Source organism: Perissodus microlepis, chromosome 4 (genome assembly GCF_051167445.1).
Source record: "Perissodus microlepis isolate ML-2025 ecotype Zambia chromosome 4, ASM5116744v1, whole genome shotgun sequence".
Taxonomy (NCBI): domain Eukaryota; kingdom Metazoa; phylum Chordata; class Actinopteri; order Cichliformes; family Cichlidae; genus Perissodus; species Perissodus microlepis.
The window spans coordinates 18,344,943-18,367,990 of NC_140464.1; the positions used below are offsets into that span (position 1 = coordinate 18,344,943).

The 23,048-nt window shown below is 39.3% G+C and overlaps 1 protein-coding gene across 8 annotated transcripts in view; it reads left to right on the forward strand.

Moving 5' to 3' along the window:
- Positions 1-23,048, forward strand: part of cacna1aa (calcium channel, voltage-dependent, P/Q type, alpha 1A subunit, a) — an 86,415-nt gene that overhangs the window by 7,434 nt on the left and 55,933 nt on the right. For all 8 annotated transcript variants that reach the window (XM_084926269.1, XM_084926262.1, XM_084926268.1 and 5 more), the window contains exons 2-5: positions 13,516-13,622; positions 13,905-14,044; positions 22,054-22,145; positions 22,779-22,931. In XM_084926269.1, coding sequence (XP_084782395.1) covers positions 13,516-13,622; positions 13,905-14,044; positions 22,054-22,145; positions 22,779-22,931 — 492 coding nt within the window. The remainder of the gene's footprint in view (positions 1-13,515; positions 13,623-13,904; positions 14,045-22,053; positions 22,146-22,778; positions 22,932-23,048) is intronic.

The following is a 23,048-nucleotide window of genomic DNA, read 5'->3' on the forward strand; positions in this document are numbered from 1 at the left end:
ATGAGATAGTTGCACCATTAGTTTTGTTTTTGCAGAACACTTAATTCGTTCAAATTTTAGTCAAATTTAATGAGCTTTATTGGCTTTTGTGTTTCTTTAATGACAGAGGTTGATAATTGATAAAAAAGTAAATTTTTAAATAGTCTGATAGCCGCACGAATCACAAAGGAACATATAAGAAGTTACACATATGACTTATCAAGAACATAATCCATCCCCCCAATAAAGGATGGGCTGCATTCATCAAATACATGGTACAAAACCAATAAGAAAAAGCACAGGGCATTTTGTAAAATCTCTTGGATTGTTGATCAAATGCACATGTACTTGTGGGCAGCTTTAGAGGGCATAGGAAGAAAGACAAACCATTAATAAAGCAGTTATAGCAGTTTCATTCCCTATATCTTGCAAACACACCAAATTGTGCATGGAAAAATGGAAAACAAGTTGTAGACTTGCAAACAGTTTTTGCACACTGGCAAAAGAAACAACATAAATACAAACTTTTCGATCTTAAATTCTGTAGAATTTATTTTGGGAGGATTTGAATTGTTAAGTTTGTGAAAATGCTTGTGTTCTGAAATTTGCAAAATTCTGCTATGTTACATCCCTAATGCACATCATCGAGTGGACTTTGAAGCTTTAAATTGTGTTTTTGCAGACAGTTACCATTGTGGTACCTAAAGGAAAATTCTAATAACAAACAAATAAAATGATTACCTACATCATTTAAAAGGCTATTAAAATATAAGAAATAGAGTGTGGAAGTGCTTTAAAAATTTTCATACTTTTGTAGGACAGTCTGATTGAAGTTTCCTACATTTGCTGACATATGCTGTTTGGTATGATATTTTATTAATTGCCTTTTGGGAAACCCACTGGGATTTTTCAGGTGTCTGTCTGAGTTCTGCACTGAGACATACAGAGAATAGCAGGAACTTGTACTTACTGTTTATACAGTGTCAATGTGGTCCAGGGAATATGGAGCTTTTTTCCACAAACAAAAAACAATGTTATTTTTTGTCAGTCGAAAGTCAAAATTTGGGGCTAAATTTTTAAACTTTCAGGTAATTATCTCAAAAATGTGATTTATTAAGTCAATCTAATAATGGTAAATGGTAAATGGCCTGTATTTGTATAGTGCTTTTCTAGTCCCTAAGGACCCCAAAGCGCTTTACACAACCAGTCATCCACCCATTCACACACACATTCACACACTGGTGATGGCAAGCTACATTGTAGCCACAGCCACCCTGGGGCACACTGACAGAGGCGAGGCTGCTGGACACTGGCGCCACCGGGTCCTCTGACCACTACCAGTAGGCAACGGGTGAAGTGTCTCGAACCGGCAATCTTCTGATTACAAGGCGAACTCCCAACTCTTGAGCCACGACCGCCCCAATAATAATAATAATAGCTTAATTCGGACTCCTGGATGGCTATTTTTAGTAGCTGCAACACGCTTTGTTTGTGAACATGAACATTTTGTAAGCCGATAATCATTGCAGAATCATAACTCTTTACTAGCTTTCCTCCAGACTGCTACTGTTAGCTGATAGCTAAAAACACCGGCTTAATTTTGTAGATACTGGACAGCCATCTCTTTGCTGCCTATTTGTTTCTCTTTCTGTCATTTGATACAGATGTACTTCTCATATGGGTTGTTTTTTTCTACTTTTTTTTAAAAAAAATCCAGTGTGGTTATGTCCAAGAGTTCGTCTTTCACATCAGGCCAGACTAAAAATAACAGGAGCTGCTTGAAAAGAGCACTTTTCACTGATGATACACTGCCCTCCTTTCTTTAGCTCTCTTTCCTTTTATGTCCTCCAGTTCACATAGAGGTCTCATTGTAGCCACGCTTAACAAAAAACTAAAATAGCAAGTCTTTGTTAAGAATGTGTTTTTCAAATGTCTTAACCTGTTGTGTTAGGTGAGGGTTACAGTGTTAAGATGAGGTAAAAGGCTGTTTCAGCTCTCCAAAATAACCCTTTTTTTGGACTCTTGCACTTTTGTTGTAATCAGCGGTATTTTTTGCTCTGCCTTGTCGGCTGGTTGGTTGGGGGTACATGACTTGGAAAGTATACTTAATTTTGGGTGTAATTAAAGATGTTACTTTTTTAAGGATCCTTATTTTAGAACTGCAAACACATATACGGTGTATTGGCAGCAATAAGAGGTAGTTTAAATCACACCCACACATACTTACAAATACAAAATTGAATATGTGAATCCCAAAAGTGAAAATCAAATATTTGATTCACCAGAGAGATTGACAATGGGAAGACAGAAGCAGAGAGAGGAGGGTGGAAGTCAGTAAGCCTAATGAGAAACAATGGAGAGAGACAACCAAACTGCCTGTCTGCATATAAATCATTTAACACAAAGTGCTGGAGAGACAAACACTCTGGGATGGCCTGCTTGAATGCAGCCTGGACTTCAACGCAAACTTGCTTTTGTCACTCAGACAAGCATTGCACTGAGCAGCTACATGCCGAAAGCTAACATTGCCCTTATCTTAACCAAAACACCAAGTCTTAACCATAAATGGTATGTGGGAACATTTTTGTCCTCACGACATCCCTAAATGTTAAGTAACATGCACACAATGAGAGCTAATGCCAATCCTTCCCTCTCTTTTCCTTCGTCTTTCTCTTTTACTCTTTTTCTCACTCACTTTGATTAATAGGATGTGATGTTTTGTCATCTCCTCTCACGTTTCACTACCTTTACTTTTCTCATTTGCTCAATTCCTGTCCATCATGCTTTCCTTCTCCTTCTCACAGTCCTACCATCATTGTTCCTCTCATTCCTCCCACTGCATCGTGCCCTTTGCCTAACTGGCTGCTTGAGCCTTTTGCTACGTTAGTCTAAAAATGTTAACGTTTTGACAGCTGCAACTTCATTCTCATTTAGTTTACTTATCTCTTACTGTTCCTGTTCTGCTCATGCACATGTATACCCTTCTTCATACCTTTATGAATCAATCGATATTTTTGGAATATTTATAAAACAGTGGTTTAAACGAGTGTGCTCTGCTGATATTGATCATCTGCAGGGCATGATATATGGTTTTTCATAGAAGTAGGGAACACTGAGTTCTCTGTGAGGTCTCTCTGTCTTTTTCCATTGTCTACTCTTTTCAAGCAGAAGACAACAGATAGCACAGTCATTTTTGGAACAAAATTGTTGCACAAAATACTTAATTTCTTTTTTTGAACTGTTCTTTTTGCAGGGTGAAATATTGTGCACCACACATTTTCAGTCACTTAAAACATGGGTGCACAACTTTGAATTTATTTTGGATTTTCTCTAATCCACAAAGGGTCAAAAGTATATGTACAGGCTCCAATATATGCATATACTCACTTAAATCTTTTGATAATTGGTACTGAAGTTTCTACGATGTCTTTCAACTTGACAAGGCCAAGGCCTATTAACTTCTCATTAATGATCATGATTGACTACAACTGGCAGTTTGCTCCTTGGAGCATAAAAGGGATTTGCTTAACAGCACTAACTGGATTGTCCAAAACTCAGATAAATGAAAAAGTTCAAGGAAGTCAGTGACAATCTGTGACATAGAATGGTAGAGTTACGCAACTAAACAACTGCAGATTCAAGATCATCAGTTCAAACAATTGGACACAAGTTGTGCCACCACTTTCCTTAATGTCTGTAAGAAGACCCAAACTGTCACAGTCAGATGAGAGAAAATTGTTTAAAGAGCAGCCCAGGAACCACCACGGCTCAAGCTTGTCTGAAACTGGAAACAGCTGAAACACCAGTTTGAAACTTAGAGAAGTGAGTTTTACATTGCCACGGACTGAAAGGGTGCCCACCAAGTAAGAAGCCGCTGCTCCAAGATCAACACCTTGAAGCTCAACTGAGATTTGTAGCTGTCCACGTGGACAGGTCAAATGTCTTCTAGAGAAAATTCTTTAGTCCGCCAAGACAAACATTGAGGCAAAATTACAAAAGAGGTGGAATAAAGACGAAATATTCCTAATCTAAGAATTCTGTACCAAATGGTGGTAACAGCATCATGCTCTGGGACTGCTTTGCTGCCAATGGTACTAGTGCATTGCATAAAGTGGATAGAATAATGGAGGAGGAGGACTACCTTCAAATTCTTAAACTTCTCTTCAGATCAACAGTTGAAACTTGGACAATAGTGATTGTTTCAAAATGACAATGAGCACAAAAAGACATCAAACTTGGTTTTGGAATGGATAAAGCAGGCTAACATTAAGCATCTGGAATGGACTTCCCAAAGCCCCAACCTCAACTCTATTGAAAATGTATAGACTACATTTAAAAGCTGCCAGGAAACTCATTTAAATGCCAGTTATGCCAAAAAGAAACATCAAATATCCAGCCAGAATTATGCCAGGAGCTTGTTGGTGGCTACCAAAAGCTTTTGGTCAAAGTGCAAGTAGCTACAAGACAGTTAACCAAATATCATTGGAGGCATATGTTTATATTTGAGCCTGTGTGCATAAGTTTGACCTTGTGTGGATTAGAGATAATACATTAAAACTTGTGCAAGCAATTCTTGTTTTTTTTCCTTAAAGTTGTTAAAGATCTATGCTGTGCGGTCATTCCACACTCAAAAAAGAACAGCTCGTGAACTCATCAGAAGATCTAGCTTACCATGCCCTTACTTCAAGTAAGCTAAATGGGGTGACAGATCACAGAGAGTAAATGATGCATGTAAGCTACATTATTTCTCATATGGTACCAGTGAGTGCTATTTTAATATATTGTCAATGAGCAATTGGAGCAAAATCAAAATCATTGTGTTGTTTAGCAGCTAGCTGTGTGACAGAGATTTGGGTCTTTAAGTGAAATCCCCCAGTGCTAAACACCATCATGTTTTTGATTTCGATTTTTTTTACCTCTTCGGTCATATTGTATCACTAGCGCTCGGCTTTAAACGTATTAAAAGACACAGACAATTCACAAAAACTACAGCTCACTTGTTAGCTAATGTATCTTATGAGCCTACAGTTGATGCTAGCTGTTTAAAACACATGCAATGAGCTGAAAATACTATCAGAACGCTTACACCCACTAATGACAATGACAGCCAATAATACATTATTTTTTAAGTAGACAATATTAATGGTGATTTGGTGCTCTTTCACTGGTATAGACTGGACACACTCTCTCTCTCTCTCTTTGTGTCACCCACTATGTGCAGAGATGCACCTAGGCCAACTCTGCTATTCCATCAGTGCTTCACAATTAGTGATATAGCAGATCGATACCACTACATTAATAGAGTGCTAAACCTCCCCAGCCCCCCATTAGTTAAGGTACTTCCTTAACTGCTCAATGGGGTCAAGATCTTGTGGCTGTGCTGGTCACTCTGTTATTGCAGCATATCAGCTGATTGCCTCTACTCTAAATACTTTTCGCATAGATTGGTACTGTGCTTCAGTTAATTGTATACGATTCATATTTTGCTGAACAAATCTTCTACTTTACCATTTGAAAAACAAAACCACACTATCTAATTTCAATTTCATGAAATCCTGTTTTTTTGTTTGTTTGCCCCCCTCCCCCAATCAAAACAAGAATGAACAGCTGACCAACTATGAATCTGGACAACCATCCTTTATCATAATATTTATCTATGAATGTGAATGAATGATCCTAAGCCTGTTGGTCACAAATCTGTTTGCCTATCCATGTTAACTGTATGCAGATAAAATTGTTTCTCTTTTTCTTTCTCTTTTACTTTTCATCCCCGTCTCCTTTCCCTTCAGATTTTTCTTATTTCCTTTTCTCTCAGCTCTGCGTTCGGGCTCTGTTGAATAATTCAGTCGCAAGTTCGGACGTGTGCGCGTGTGTGTTTGCGTTAGGTGTGTCTCTCTGAGAATGTGTCTATGTCTGCGAGTGTGTGTGTGTATGTGTGGAGGGGTACAGTGACGTGGGGAAGAGCTATTTTTGGGATTTGGATACGTGAAGAGAGAGAAAATAGAGAGAGAGAGTCTGTGATGGATTGATTTTTTCATGCTCATGTTTTTTGGTCACGTGTAGCAGCTGATACTACACAAACCCTGCTGGAAACCTGCACTCTACCTGCAGGGCGTGCTGGCATATGCTCAAGCTTGCACATTCACGAGTACGCTTTGGTTGTGAAAAGCAAGTGAGTTCTCACCGTTAAATCAGCAAGTGCCATTCGATACACAAACAAACTTCTCATTAACATAATGTAAAAGAAAAAAAAGGGATAAAAGAAAAGAAAGTCAAATGCTGCACTTTACATAGAGCGCAGACACACATACACACACAGCACCGTCAGCATCTTGTACGAAGTGACAACTCGGCTGTGTGTGGGTGATGAGGGAGAGGAGGCAGTGGCAGGGGTGAGATGCGGGCACAACATATGCTGTATGGAATAAACACGGAGGGAGAGTGGGCGGCTGTGAGGCCTTTACACACTGAATGATGCTAAGTGAGAGTAAGAGAGGCCAAGCAGGGCTAAACAGGCCTTTGGGTGCTCCCATTCATTTGGCAAAGCAATCAAAGCTGTGTCAAATGTAAAATGTAAAACCTTTATTTTTGGTGCTGGTTGGACCAGCAGCATGAATTTGCTTTAATTCTGGAGGCATATTGTCTCATGTAAAGAGGCTTTGCAGTTAAGGAGGGAGATACTGAAGGGATTATTTAAAATCACAAACTAATTTAAAGACCATTTAGTTTTTTATTATTGCTGGATAATTCTTTAAAAAACCCAAAAAACTTTAATCCATTCCTGGTTTTTTTTTTTTTTTTTTGTTTACCCAAATCTTCCTAAAAGCAAAACTGAAAGCCCAGATTTGAATTGCTAAAAGAAACATTAACTGCAGTTCATAAGAATCTATTGAAATCGCATAATGGTGGACTAAAATGGAGCACTTCAGCCGTGTCTCTTATCTTTAGGGCAGCTGATTATCAAAATAATTAGATCGGTTTTAACCACACTGCTTAATCCTATTCATTTGACCAAATCAGTGCTTCTGAGAGAAAAGTGATAAGCAAGTGAAGAAATTAGGAAATGATTTGAGCTGTTTTGCCACTGCTGCATAATGGAACAGGACCCAGAGAGAGAGAGAGAAGGGGACGGAGGGGAAAGAAGTGAGGGATATAAATAAACTGACAGAGAGAAAAGGGAAGGCTGCTAAGTTACGGTTCAACATCTTCCTGTTTGTCTTCTTGAAAACAACACAAACTCTTTTTGGCACATTTTTGAAAGCCAAATACGTGTTTGCAACACTGGTATTCATAAGTTACTTTGGATGTTTGTCAGCAAGAAAACAAACAACAAATGTAGGATACCTAAAACATGGGCCTCTTTCACATAATGAGAGAAAGAGGCACAGTGCTCATTGTACCCCTCATTTATTCTTTTTTTTTTTGTATTTAAGAGTAAAAGACAAATAAGCCACTATAAACAGTGAAAATATTATGTTTACAAACATTATAAACATTGCATGCTTTATCAGACATAAAATGAATGCCAGAATTCAAAACAAAAAACAGTCCCATGCTATCACACTTCCTTATCTTAATAGGGAGGCTGGCACCTTCCTAAAGGGTAGCAGCTGGTCTGGACTCCACTGGCAGACAAAAATAGCGTAGTGAAGTGACGTCTAGTGTTGGTGTATGTGTGTCCATGCATCATCATGTGTGCTTGAATGTCAGTATGGAAAAGATTAGATCAGTGGAGGGTGGGGCAGAAGTGTTTAGGTATTGTGATAGCAACACTGTGTGTGTTTTCAAATAATTACAATGATCTAATCTGCACATGTGCTCATTTGGCGGCAATTATTTTTCACAGTATTGTATGCCACTGTGCATCTGTGTATGTACAGTACAGTATGTGTGTGTGTTAGTAAGTGTGATTTCTGCCACTAACCTAGTTCCAAAAGGGCATACAGAAACGAAATACTGCAATACTCTCACACCCCTTTGTTATTCTTTTGCTGTATTCCTGTCCTGCACTCTTAGTCTCTGCCCCCAACCCCCCCACTCCCAACCATGTTGTTGTTTCCCTCCCCCTAATATGCCCTGCCTCCTTCTCTCCCTTTTATTCCCCACCACTCACTCCTTTCAATCATGTCTGTGCCCATAGGACAATTTCTTTCTTTCTCTCTCCTTTTTTTTTACTCTCCCTCTCTTTCATTTTAACTCTCCATATATTTTCCTCCTCCCTAACAAGCTGGCTCTCGCTGTCTGTGTCCTCATGCTGACGCAGCATCTCTCTTTCCTTGTCTCTTCCTCTCATTCGATATTGAATGGAGATGGCATGATACAGATAGGGATGACTGATGGGTGTGCTCGGTAAGACAAAGGTGGACTGAGAAGGGATAGGAAGACGGTGGGAGAAACTAAGCGAAAAGAAGGGAAAGCAAAAGGGAAGAAGACAAGAAAACAATTTGGGAGATGACTGGAAGTGGGGATAGTCGTATGCGAGCACAGACTTGTGTGAGAGAGGAGGCTTAACAGAGTAAGCTGGAAGGAAATATAGGCAAGGGTTTTGCCGAGGAAGAGAGGAGGCAGGAGAAAGCAAACATAAGGCCTCTGTGGAATACTGTGAGTCTCGAGCCACGCCTCATTTCTTTATGGGAAATGGGTGCAGTGATTTATTGAAATCATGTACGAATATATATGGACATACAGTAGACGACACAAAAATAGAGTTTGTACAATTCTAACAAGCGTGAAAGTCAATATTTGGTATAACCACCTTTATATTGTATTGCCAGTGTGTTTGAGATACTTTCCCAGTGTAATTCCATTAATTTTGACAAGATCTGCAGCACAACTTGTTGGCATGCAGCTCCAAACCATGACAGAGCCTCCACCATGTAGTCGTAGTAGCTGTAGACACTGTTTTACCTCTTTATGGAAGTCCTCTGTAAATGTTAATGATTACTTGTAACAAAACAATTGTCTCAATATGGCAATTTTTTTCACAGATTCTGTTAAAAACAATGTTTTTGCAGATATATAGATATGTGTGTGTGTGTGTGTGTGTGTGTGTGTGTGTGTGTGTGTGTGTGTGTGTGTGTGTGTGTGTAATTTGGCCTCACTTGTGGCCTCACTTACCTTTACTTGGCGAGACATCTTTGTCTGCAACCTACTGCTGTCCCTATTACAGTGTACATACACATACACATGCTGAATGTCAGTAAATCACAGCCCAGTTTATCTATTGCTTTTATTGCAATCAATAAAATATGAAATTTCTCTCTCTCTCTCTATATATATATATATATATAGCAATTTAGGAAGGAGGATGATTTACCATTGAATATTTGAGTCATTTCAAATAAGTCATTTACTTATAACCTGGTTTTGAACCATAAGTATCTGTGTATTTTAAAAATACCTGTCTCTGTGGTTATTTCACTTATAAACAAACATATTGCCTGAGTAAGAAAGAGCCAATCTTTAGTGCTTTGGAATCCAATACATGATGCAAATGTGCCAAAACCAAAATACAATATATTTATATATCTATATATCTATATCTATATCTATCTATCTATCTATATATATATATAGTAATGTAATCCTATAGTCTAATGTAGTGCAAACAAAAAGACAAAAATATTTTGTCTGCGGTAGTGCTTCTCTTGACTTACCACTACATCTTCAAATAGAGCTGTTAAGGGAGCCACTGTTTATGTCTAGTTGCTTTGACACTTTTCTTAACTTCAATCTCAGACTTTAAGAGAGATTTTAGACACAAATAGTTGCATTACCCTGTTAAATTAACACTGTCCAAATACCTTAACAGATGGACAGGACTGGTAACGTTTTCCTCCAACATTAGCGTTATTATTTTATATTTCGCCCTGGCCACTAGCCGCTGCCGTAATGATAACAGAAGACTAATGTGGCTAATAGATATAAAGGTTCATGTTACTTTATTTGTACCCGTAGGTAGGTTTGGTCTGCAGTAAGTGAGTCATCCATCCTCACATGCACATTTTCAAAACAAAGCCAGACAATAAACAGCTGATAAGCAAAATAAATAAATAAAAGATAACAGAGAATCCACACAGCATCATGTATTTATTATTTCATCAAATTGCTAAAATGAATGTGTGCGCTAGCCAGGTTAACATTTATGACAACTGTTTAATACTTCAGTGTTGTTTAAACCTGTTGAAATATCAAATACTTAATTAGCTTCTAATAAGTGGAGGAATTGCGCGTGTGTGTGATCAGTATAAAAGATGGACCCAGCTATCAGTTTCTGATGTCGCATTTTGAAGCCTCGAAATGAGTGTTTCACAAGATGGCATGGCTGCTACCAGTACTGCTGCAAATGAGTAACTTACCTGATTTTAGTATTGATTAGTATCCAAGTATTGATTTTCCTGACAGTCCAATTGCACACAAATAACAGAAACATACAGACACGTTTGGTTTTTACATACATCAGCCTTCTTCTCTCTTTCTGCTCCTCTCCCTTCTCTCTCTTTCCCCTTTTCACTCAGCTACATTCATGCACTGTCATGGATTAACACATTCACATGTGTATACATACATTTATATGCATAGCTGGGAGCAAGGAGGCTAATTGAACAGCGCCTTGGGTTTTCTGGTAATGTGTGAAAAGTGGTCAAGCACATGCACACGATCTCAGCACACATAGACACTCACATACATTTAACACATGATGAATGTTCTATAAATAGCTTCTTCGCCCTTTCTGTCTTTTCATTGTTCAGTTTTCCCCTCCCACCCCTGCCATGGGAATGGCTGCTCCCAAAGGAAGCATGAAAGTAGGAAAGAAAGGTGATGAAGAAAGGGAAGGAATAGATTTTGAACATGCCTTTTGTGTATATTTACACACAGTGTGATTTTTCTACTTTAGTTACTTCTTTTGGTCCTCTGATCACTTTTTTTCTTAGTCTGTTTACTTGATTCCATTAAATGTAATAATTTATCCCATGATTTGAATGAGATAGAGGCACTAACTTAGGAAGACATGGCCTGTGTGTGCATTTGTGTGTCTGGATGCGTGGGCGTGTTTGTGTGTTAGAGAAAAAAGAACGATTTAGATATATGTAATAAGGTACTCCCTCTCTCTCTCTCCCTATCTCTGGCTCAGTTTCTGTACTAGTTGCTGGATGCTACGTACCGAGAGCCAAATGGTGATGCCACAGTAAGCCTTAGTCAGTGCCCAGGCATGTTATCATCAGTGATGGGAATAACGGCGTTACTTTTTTCAGTAACGAGTAATCTAACTAATTACTATTTCTATAGTTACAACGTCGATACCGTTACTAAAAAGAAAATGCAGTGCGGTTGCCTTAGTATTTTTCAACAAACAGATGCTGTGTTCAGCTTACCGCATCTTATATCAGTTGCATGGAAGTAGCTGTAAGTAATCTGGGCGCTACAGCTTTAAGCAGCTGCGCGCGCTCCCGCCAATGGCAATCACTTTCTGGCCGACGATCACTTTTTGGTACAATACCTGGAGCTAAGGGGGCAAAACGATCGCATGAGTGCTTCTGTTTGACTGAGGAACACTAAAGTAGTCGTGGTAAGCCTATCACATGACCACTTTAAGATGACAAAGCAACAAGGTGACATATACCAGTTTTTAAATTGTGTTGATAGGCCACGTAAAACCAGAGTCATGATAAACAATATATGCTGAGTTTTTTCCTCAATAGTTTCGTCACGTTTACTGTCTAATGACAGCGCTAGCAAGCACTCTCTGCTTATGACCCCCAAAAACAAACAAAAAAACGCCCTTTGGTGTTGGTGGAAAAATGTACCTTGTCGACCAATCAAAAAAAGATATGGCAACGTGACTTTTGGTTGTTTAGGAAGAGGGGGAAGTTTTAGGAGTGACGGCGAGAGAGAGAGAAAGAAAAAGAGAGAGAGACAGTTTTGAGATGTGAGCAATTTGTGACATTTAGCATGTTTGGAGTGTGTAGTTAGTGTGTTGTCTTGTGTAGTTAGTGTGTAGTGTTGTGGATAGTTTGGTGTTGTGCTGTCTCCAGGTAAAAAAAAAAAAAACAGGAGGAGTGATACACCTGCTGTTGTCAGGCCTGCAGGTATCAGGCTGTGATGTTCTCCTTTATAGTGGACAGAAATTATTTTTTGGAGTGGCACAAATAATTTGTGTGGCATCTTATTGAATGCGGAACAGCTGATTGTTCTGTAAATAGTTTGAAATGGTTATAAAAAAAAGAGTAAAAGGTAAATGGCTGCAAATAACTTGTTGTTTGCAAAACTTGTGCATATGATTTTCAAATTGACAATTTAATTTGCATTTAAAGTTATGAAATATGATTCAATAAACATGTTTGTGGTTGTTACAGTAAAAAATTTAACTTTTTCTACTTGGATTTTATGTTTTTTGTCTGATTTTAGATCAATTGTGTTAATACAGTATGTCAAAATGAAAACATAACTGTAAATTCAGACACGTGAGGTTGTGCTGAAAACAATGATACCAAACAAGGCAAAGTAAATAGTTTTTAAAGGTGTAATGTAGAGGTAAAATCAAAAGTGGTTAAAAATGGCCAATTATACGGTGGACCCCAGAGGGTTAAAGATTTTTTTTAAAGTAATGCAATAGTTACTTTTCAAGTAATTAAATACTTTTAGTATCTTGTAACTCAGTTACTTTTTTGAAGAAGTAATTAGTAACTATAATTAATTACTTTTTCAAAGTAACTTGCCCAACACTGGTTATCACACACTTACACAAAAAGACACAGGCTATATTAAAGTGTATCTTTGTTTTGCTTGTCCGTGTGGGTGGCGTGTTATCAGAAAATATACTTAGCAGAACATATTTAACTGACTCATAATGATGGCTTGTGGGTGTGTGTGTGTATTTGTGTGGGTAAATAGTGGCAGAGAGAAGCCAGACTGTGGTCCATTTGAGATAGAGTTGCTATATTTTCTTTTCACACTTGCTTGCACTCAGTGAATTCAAACTGCATATATATTTGACCTTCCTTTTGACCTTTCATGTTAGGGTAGGGATGTTTTCTATATTATCCCTTAATTTGCCCTGACGTTTTTAGGAGGCCAGGTAAATTAGCTCAGTATGTTATAAGTGAATCTGTCCAACAAGGCAGTGCTGCAATTTTTTACTTTTCTGTTGGAGCTGCTCTGTTCTTGCCACAATGGCAAGATGATAATAGCAACTCCTCACCTAGTATGTGTAAATTTGCACATTATTTGTAACACTTTTAAATAACTAGTGCTCTGTTGGATTAAGGCAGTGGTTCCCAAACTTTTTTTTGCTAGGCGTGGTAAGGTGTGGTGACTATGGAGTACGTATGAACTGATTGTCATGTTCAAGCAACCAGTTTGAGTTGATCTGAGCTTTTATCTTGTTTAAATGATGCTCACTTGGGCATTTCAGTAAGGGCTTCAGCTGCATCACTCCCGTGTGATAGGGTGATGAGATATTTGTGTTAACAAGAAATTAATGTGGTGGTTTGTGGTTCAATTAAAAAAGATTTGTTCCTTCACTGAACTTCCTCACTCCATTTGAGTGGATGATTCTAGCCACCATCATTGCCAACTGCATTGTCCTGGCTCTGGAACAACATTTGCCTGATGGGGACAAGACGCCGCTCTCAGAACGCCTGGTAAGCTGAATAACCAAGACAAAATTGCATGTGTTATACATGTAAATGCAATTAAATTCAGGTGATAGTTGTATATTTGTGAGATAATTCTTTCTTTGATTTTTTAAAATTTATTTGGCACATGAGACTATTTGCAAAAATACTTCTTCTGAAACTCATTCGCCAACTGCCAGCTAACTTACTTTGTCTTTCTGTGCCTTTCAAACCCTCATAACCTTTCCTGCTTTTCCTCTCTCCTGTCTTTCCACTCCTCCTTTGCTTGTTTTCCCTTGTGCTCCCCAGGATGATACAGAGCCGTATTTCATAGGAATCTTCTGTTTTGAGTCGGGAATAAAGATCCTGGCGCTTGGTTTTGCCTTCCACAAGAACTCTTACCTGCGAAACGGATGGAACGTGATGGACTTTGTCGTAGTGCTGACAGGGTGAGTATTAAACAAATGTATATGAGACAAGCACAGACACATACATACATAATACAGTATGTAACCTTTAGTCAGATCTAAATGTGTGCCTGACTAAACTCAAACATAACAAAGGATTTTCCAACAGCATGTCAAAATCTGTCATGTGTTTTAGTATGTTTGTATGCATGTATGTGTGCAAGTGTCCTTTTCCTGCTCCTTTGACCTAATGAAAGGCCCCATTCTGGGCAAGGCAGCAGTCAGATCACAGAGCAGAACTGCAGGCAGCCAGCAGCCTGGGTAGTGAACAAATGTCACCACAATATAGACAGCGACAGAAGGGGTGGGGAGCACAGGGGGAAGCAGCACTGGAGAGAAGGCAAGAAAAAATGCAGGTGCCGCTACCTCAATAGAAAGAGAGACACAGTAGGAATGAATGGAAAGAGACAATGTAAGAAAGGGGAATGAGTAAATGAGATATTTGATTTGAACATTCAACGAGAAGGTGAAGACGAGGGCAAAGGGAAGCGATGGAATGCAACCTGAAACCTGTCACAGAAACGGTGTCAACAAGGCCGAGTTCAGACATGATGGGATTAAAATGATGGATTTACTATTGCCTTCACTTATTAGATCAGAGACCAGAGACATTAGATAATAGGTTTGATTGACATAAATGAAAGGCAGAGAAGAGAAGCGGAATGATGGCGTCTACACACATTCAAATGGGTTTACATTTTACATTCTTGCTCATTTGTCTGTGCTAGATTCTGTTTTCCCGACGCATCCATCTGTTAATCCATCATTTAAGCTGACTGTCAAATGTCATTCCTGCTATCCTTCGTGTTTCTTTAAAGACACAGTAAGCCTCTTTTATGTATCTACCACTGCTACACACCTGTGTGACGCTGCAGGCTGATGTGACACAGATGAATGTATGAGTGCATGAGTGATGCATTAACAAACGACAGTGTTTGCATGTCTCACTGTTGATGTTCAACCGAAGCGCAAATTAGCTGCAAAACATAAAAACTGCAAAAAAGCTAAAAAAAAAAAAAAAAAGGTAAACTGGTTGATAATTTATTTTTCAAATCTATTTAAAAGTTGTTTCTTAACAACTTTGCAAATTCTAGCAGCAATACAATCACGTCGCTGTTTGGGAGTGGTGGCACAGATTATCGTGTTGAGGGGATTATGTCCACTTGTGTGTGCATGGGGTGAATGGTGGGGACTTCATGGGGTAGACGAAGCAACCGGTGAATCCAGTGATTGCTCCTTTCTGCCCAAATTTCTCTGTCTTGCACAAGGACACCACACATGCACTGAGCAGACACCCAGTGCAGCAGTATGTCCTTATGCTTTAATAAGAGCAATCACGAAGCCAAGTTCCTCTCAGCATGGTGCGATAGAGCGACTGAAACAGAGAAGAGAGGTGAGAAGACAAGTGTCAGCATGACAGCAGGAAGTAGTGAAATGCCGAGAGGATAAGGAGGTACAACAGAAGGAAACTAGAATGTCCTTAAAGCTGATCTTCGATTTCTTTTGCCAATTTTTTCTATTTTACCACTCGATCTGTTGGTAGATTATTCTCAAGTGAATTGTCATTGGGGGGAGACAAGATTAGAAAGGAGTGTATCAGGGGGATAGCTCAGGTTGAGCAGTTTGAAGAGAAAGTTAGAGAGGTAAATCTGGACATGTGCAGTGGAGGGATCGTGGATATACCAGACAAAGGATGTTGACAATAAAGATGCCAGGCAGGAGGAAAAGAGGAATATCAGAGGAAGACTTATGCAGACGGTTGGTGTAAGAGAAAAGGATGCAAGGGTTAGGATGAGATGGAAGCAGATGATCTACTATGCTGACCCTCTAAAGGGAGCGGCCAAAAGAAGAAGTGTTATCTGATGACCTCAGGGCAATCACTATTAAATGGCACACATTGAAAAAAAAAAAGCTAGATTGGTTTCAATGGATTATGTATGCACTATTTTATCAGCATATATTAGCCTTGTTGACTACCCTTTCTAAACATAATGGCCTTCATTAATGACATCTATTTTATCCAAGTGGTTTTGTGGCCCTATTTGGAATTTAGTGTCATAAACATGTAGGATTTTATTCAACAATAGCTTGACAAAGAGTTGCAAGACTTCAAGATGGTTATTTATTTGCAATGATTTTTTGTTGACTTCTCAGAAAAGGGGTCAATAAATAACAGCAACAACAAAACAAACAAATTTAAAAAACATCAGCATTAACGAGTGGATTTTCTCAGCGAGTCCATCACTAACAGATGACTGACAAGTGCATCATAAGCAGTCTTGTTCTAGACCTGACAAATCACCCATGAAAATCCAATGGCAATGATGCTGTGCTGAGTGTCTGATACATTATGAGCCACTGTTTTGCAGGTTCAGGTGTGAAGTTAGGGCAACACAGGGGTCAGCACTGTCACCTTACAACAATAATGCTTTGATACAAAGGTGGTGGTTGGTCGAAGCCTTTCTGAGTGCAGTTTGCACGTTTTTCTTGTGTCTGTGCAGGTTTTCTTTGCATACTCTGGGCTGTAGCTGTGGATTTAATTAAAAATGGTGAAAACCTTGTCATTGATTGACAGCTCTGCTTCTCCCCAGTGTCATCTGGGTGTCACCAGCTCCACCCCATCTGCTGCTAAGTAAATTGATGGATGGGTGGATGGATGGATGGAGGCGTGAAATGATCAGATTCAGGCATTATTTCTCAAAGAAACAACCACATTGGTGTATAGCCTAAACAGCAGCCATCACGCTGTAACCCTCCCTGTCAACCAACTGTGGTGTATAGCAATATTTCCCGAGCAGCACATAGTGTACACACATAGTACATTCCCGTGATGCATTGAGGACGCTGCCTGCAGTCAATACATTTTGCACACACGTGGCGCACTCGTTCTTTGTTGTGCTTTCTATGAATGGCCAGTGTGTTTTTAGCAGTCCAGCTCTTTGAAGATGAAAGGCTACTTGGCCTTTCTATCAACCTTTGGTGGAAACCTTTGATAACACAGTGACCACATGGGCGCGCGCACACACACACGCCCAGACATTTCCACTTCAAACATTCTTTTCCGTGTCCTGCTCGCCCTCCCTGCACTTGCTGGCACTCTCTTCAAACACATACAAAGACAAACACACAAATAGCACTTAACATGTCTGAATACATCACCGAGATTAGCTATTTACTCTACGGTCTTGTTCCAAGTCGTCTCATTTGTGGGTGTTGACCTGTGTGCTGTAGTTAATTGTCAGAGTGGCTTGACAGTGAAAATAAGCTGGTTGGATTTGTTTGTTTGTTTGTTTGTTTATTTTTCTACACCCACTATTGATTATTAGCCTAGTTACATTTAATTTACAGCTGTTCTTGCATTGCATCCTCCTCTTTCTTTTGCTTTCCTGTACCCGTGTTAGGACTTTTTGATTAGATTCAACAGCTAAAAAGAAGCATAAAAAATGAATGAAGCTAGAACGGCTATTTCAGTCATTTGTAATAGATGTTATGGTTCTTTCGTAAATGTCAAGAATGCATAGCCTCCTCCCTGCAACTCTTCCATAGACTCCAATATTATAAATGCTCCCAAAATTCACCTGAAAATCAGAAGTACAGGCTGTCTTTACACTGTCACCACATCCATATAATAAAATCCACAGGCATGAAAACTGAGAACTTTTTAGACTGGACATTGCTGGCGCTTACGGTGAAAGAATTTTGTCAATACGACTTGTAGTTTTTTCTTGGGAAGCATTTGTTTCTGGGTCACTTTCTGTTTATTTAAAGCAGCAGCAGAGAGGCACATGTCTGTCTGTGTGTGTGTGGAGCCACTGGGTGCAGTCTCTATAGCAACCAGGCTCACACCTGTCTGCTTAACGAGCTCTGTCTGCCACTCTGCCAAGATTAATCTTAAAAACCTATTTCAACTGCTGCTGTGTCCACAGTGTTTGCTCTACAGCCATCATTTTACCCTCAAAACGTAGCCATTGTTGTTGTGTGTCTTTCAAAGCTCAGAGATGTAAACATTTTGAACTGTGTGAATCCAAGTAGATGGATAACCTTCTAACTGACCCATATAAATACACTGTATTTTTAGTCAGGAGTTTGTCTCAACAGCAGGAAAGACCCCACTTGTTAAATCTCTCCTGTCATCGCATTTTGACAACAGGAACATAAAGAACACACTGTTGTGTAGAACAATTCCTTGGGATCGTTGTGGTTCAAAACTGATTTTGACAGGACTTAGGGTCTTTTTCAACACGTGCACCAAGGCAGATTTGACAGGGTTTTGCACACTGTAATAAGTATATCAGTAGTTAGTGTAGGCCAACTGGATTGAGCAATCTGGTTGTCCCATTAAATTCAAGCTTATTGTTCATTGGTCGATAACCAAAACTGCACCATCCCTAAGGAGTATGCCTTCCTGTTTAAAATGTGTTTTGAAGTTATTGCAATTTCCTGCAGCTTTAACATTCAGATAATTAAATACTGTCTAGGGCGGTCTAGAGGTACTACCTCCCCATTTTAAAAAAAAATGTGTCTAGAATTGTGCTTACCAGACTAATGCAAAGCTGTATGTGATGCTTTATTCCCACAGTTTACAATTTATTAAAGGGAATTTCATTATAAAAGAAGAAATGAATGCAATGAAAATGTATGTGCAGTCTAAGCAGAACTGTCAAAAACTGCTCAAATGTCCCTCTCCACTGTCACTGCCACCAGCTCTTTGAGGAACGAGGGGCATACCAATGTGCTTCCAAGCCAGCTGAGAAAAATGTTCTTTCCCATGTGTCTTGGGTCTACCCTGGGGTCTTTTCCCTGTTGAACATGCCCAGAATAACTCACCTAAGAGGCATCTAAGAGGCATTCTATTCAAATGCTAAACCCACCACAACTGGCTCCTTTCTTGTGTAGGACAGTGGCTGTACTTTAAGCCCCTTTTGAGTGACTGCGCTACTCACCCTATCTCTGAGGATCAAGCATTTTGTGTGTATCTGCAATCCTTTTCTCCACATTGCCATAGGTGAGAATAGAAACCCAGATCAGCCAATAAATTATCAGCTTTGCCTCCTGGCTTTGGTCTCTTTTCCCTACAATGGATCTCCCGGTCCACCTGCGGGAGGAGACGTGGGCTCTTGTGAATTCTGGGAGAAATTCTGGGTGTCAGCTGATCGTCGAGGTCTGATTGCTGGCTCAAGAGACACTTAATATTTTATTGATGTTATAAAAACATTAAAGAGCATACTGGTGCATTTAATGCAAAATATTTGAATCATAGTCACAGATGCAACCAAGGAGACAAGGACAGATAACAGGAGAACTTGGAGCAGAGATGGTGAGATTCAGTCAGTGATGTGGACAGAGATATTTAGCTGGATTTTAGCTGAAGTCAGCAGGAAGCTGCAGAGGGAGATAGCAGGGATAAATGTTGTTTGTATAATGCGTTGGATTCTCATCAGAAGTGGAGGGATGAGGTTTTTGTTATAGCGATGTTGCTTCATCTGATTCCCTTAACCATTTGCTCTCCTTTTGCTTAAATGCAGGTGTGTGTGCATTCTGTGTGTGAATTTAAAGATGTACAGTAGAGAGCATCTGTTCCTGGCAGGGAAGAAATTGTTTTCCATTGATTATTCCAAATGACCCAGTTTCCATTGTGCACACTTGAATAAAATTATTTTCTCTCAGTATGTTTAAGCTTCAACCAACACCCATTTGCTGTGCAGATGCGTGCATCTGCGTGCACGGGTGTTTTTGCATGTATCGGTGTGCAGATGTGCAGCACTGCATGTAAGCTGCAAAACATTTACATTAAATAGAAAAGAAGACGAAAAAAACAAAACAAAACAAAAAAAACAATCAATCTAGCTCCTCCCTTGGCCCTGTTACCAAGGTGATACAGAGATTCTATCAATGAGCCAAGGTCCCTGTTGCCATGGAAACACTTATGAATGAGAAAGGACCCGGTAACCGTGGAGACAGTGTGAATGAGGAACTGCCTCATCGGTTTGACACTATTTGTGATGGCAGATGAAATCACCGTCATGTTATTACCATCATCGTTGTTACTATCGCCATCACAGTCATCATCATCATCATAGTTCATTATCATTATTGTCCAGTCATCAGCGTTGTTAATGTTTTTTACTGTAATCATAGTCACATCACAGAAATAGATAAAATAATTGGATTTGTAATCACAGGTTGTTTTTTTTGGCAAATAGTTTCTGTACTGCGGTTCCAAAAATACTGACACAGGTACACGTGTTCATCTTTTATATGTAAATGTAGATGTGTTTCTTCATGTCAGCACACAGATGTTTTTGCAGCATGATATACAGGTTTTTCCTTCTATGAAATTCCACTATTCTCCTTTTTATATCAACACAGTTCAGTTTAGAGGGTAAATATTCCAACTGAGCCACTGTTCTTTTTGCCCTTACATTTAAAATCAGTATAGCATCTATCTAACTCACTCTTTTCCTCCCAGTTGCACTTATGGTAAATGTTTTTTTTCCCCTTGTGCAATACCTAGTGCAAATTTACCATCCTCGACTACATCATCTTCATCTTCCCTTCATGGCTATCCTAACTTGCATTAATGTAGCACTCTGTTGTTGCCAAGCATCTTTCAGGCTAATGTATCCTTGAGCAAAACACTAAATCTGTACTTGCTTTGTTGGTCATCTTGCGTAGCAGAGGGCAGCTCGGTTATTTCCTGGTAAAGCAGCGTTTTCAGCTATAAAACTCACTGTTTTTGTTTTTAAGCAGAAAGCATAGTAAAGCAAATTATTATTATCATTAGTAAGATGCCAAACTACAGTTATTTACTTGCATTGCTGAACAGAAAAATTAGTTGAACTTGATTAATTCCGGGCTTTCAGATGAGTCCAATGAGTATTCTGATTAATTTTTAAAATATATATATATATATATACTCAGTTTTTGCAACTTATAGGTTGAGTTCCCATTAATATAACACTGAGTATTATCTCTGTGTGGTATCTGTTCTTTTAGAAATATCATGCAGCTGAAGTGCATTAACGCCTCCTACTAAACTAGGATCCTCTCAGTTACAGGTCAGCGTCTGATGAGGCATTTGATATCACACAATGTCATTACAAGGACCCCAGCCTATACACTCGTGATGAAGCACCAACCACTTGGGGGGTGGGCTTCCTGGTAATACAATACCACATTGAAAACCACAACCACGCATACCTTCAACCAAAAACCCGGAGTTGGTGTCAATTTTCCCTTCTATTCAAATGTGACGGAATCAGGCAGACCTTAAACCTGTGATTAAGACTGCAATGTCACTAGGCCTCTTAGAGGAACACAGGCAGGTAGAAATGTGTCAGAGAGACTGGACGAAAGAGAGACAGAGGGAGAGAGATAGAGAAGTGGGAAGTTTGATGATTCACAGTGTGCGTCAGACGATGGGACTGACTACAAGTCTGGCAGCACGAGGGAACATTTTAATCCTCTACTTACCCATACGCACACACACACTTGCTGTTTATGGCATTTATTTTGATGATGAGTGAATATATAGTTGCAGTAGCACATGCTAATATGTGTTTACTCAGAAGAGAAACATCAAACATGTAACAATAAATAAGCAAGTCATAATCTTTCTGTTTTTCACTCTTTTTATTTCCTTAATCCTGTTCCTTCCCTCTCCTCTCCATTTCCCCATCTTTCTCCTTTTTCGTTGTCTAGTCGCTCTCTCGTCTTGATACAAAAACACTTTCCATTCAGCCCATCCTTCTCTCACCCTGATACACTCCTCTGTCTTACTTCACTTGTCAGCCGTATCGATCAGTTCAGCTCTTACAGGATTTACATACAGAGCTCACCCAGTTGTTTGTAATGATCTGGCATGGGTTTGTGCATGTATGAGAAAATGGAGAAATGGAGAAACTGCGAGGTTGACAGACTTTGACAAGCTCGGCTAGCTTAAATATTGATTCTCTGTGCTCACTTCGGTGCATTTGTCTTTTTCCCTTTAGAATTCTATCCACTGTGGGCTCACAATTCGACTTGCGGACACTCAGGGCTGTGCGAGTATTGAGGCCTCTCAAACTGGTGTCCGGTATTCCCAGTAAGTCGATATTCTTCATCTGAGAAAAATTTGAAAAAAGACTATCTTCACCTTTACCTTGAACCACATCTTTGTCGTTGCTTAACAATTGAGAAAGCGATAAGTGCAGAACATCTTTAAATTTTATTTGGGGATCAAAATAGCATGGAGAAGCATTTTGTGTCAAGGTTTTATGCAGCTTCTGTGTTGCTCTGCATAATGCAACAACAAAAGTGGTACTTCTGTGCACACTCTGCTCATTTTTTAAATGTTATAGTGGCAGTAATGTTCCAGCACTACTGCCACAGCAGTGTTATTAATAGCCTGTTCTCCACTATGGGCTTGAACAGGCATACCAGGGCTTACTCATCATAAAAGTCACTTGGGTTTCTATGAAAAGCCAATTAGAGCATCATACCAGTAGGTGCTACAATATATATGTTTATGGTTTATTTCACTTCAGCTTAACATGTAAAAGTTTAATGATTGGGTATAAATGTGTAATTAGGATATTCAAGTATTTCTTTACAGAAAGGTAGCTTAACTGCACACTAATTGAAATTAGTTTTAGGATAAAGACAGCGGATAGACTAAAATGAAATGTATAAAATGATTCTTCATAAAATCTTAATACTCTATACCTGTGTGCTTTAGGCTTACAGGTGGTGCTCAAATCAATCATGAAGGCCATGATTCCTCTGCTGCAAATTGGCCTGCTGCTCTTCTTTGCCATCCTCATGTTCGCCATCATCGGCCTCGAGTTCTACATGGGCAAATTCCACAAAACCTGCTTCGACAACATAACAAGTAAAGGATTTTGTGTTTACACTTTGGCAATAATTCAGTCGGGATTAAGTTGCTCCAAGTTTTCCTCAGAGAAGAGTGCACCTGTTCACGCTGAGGCAGACTTTAAATAGTTGCAAT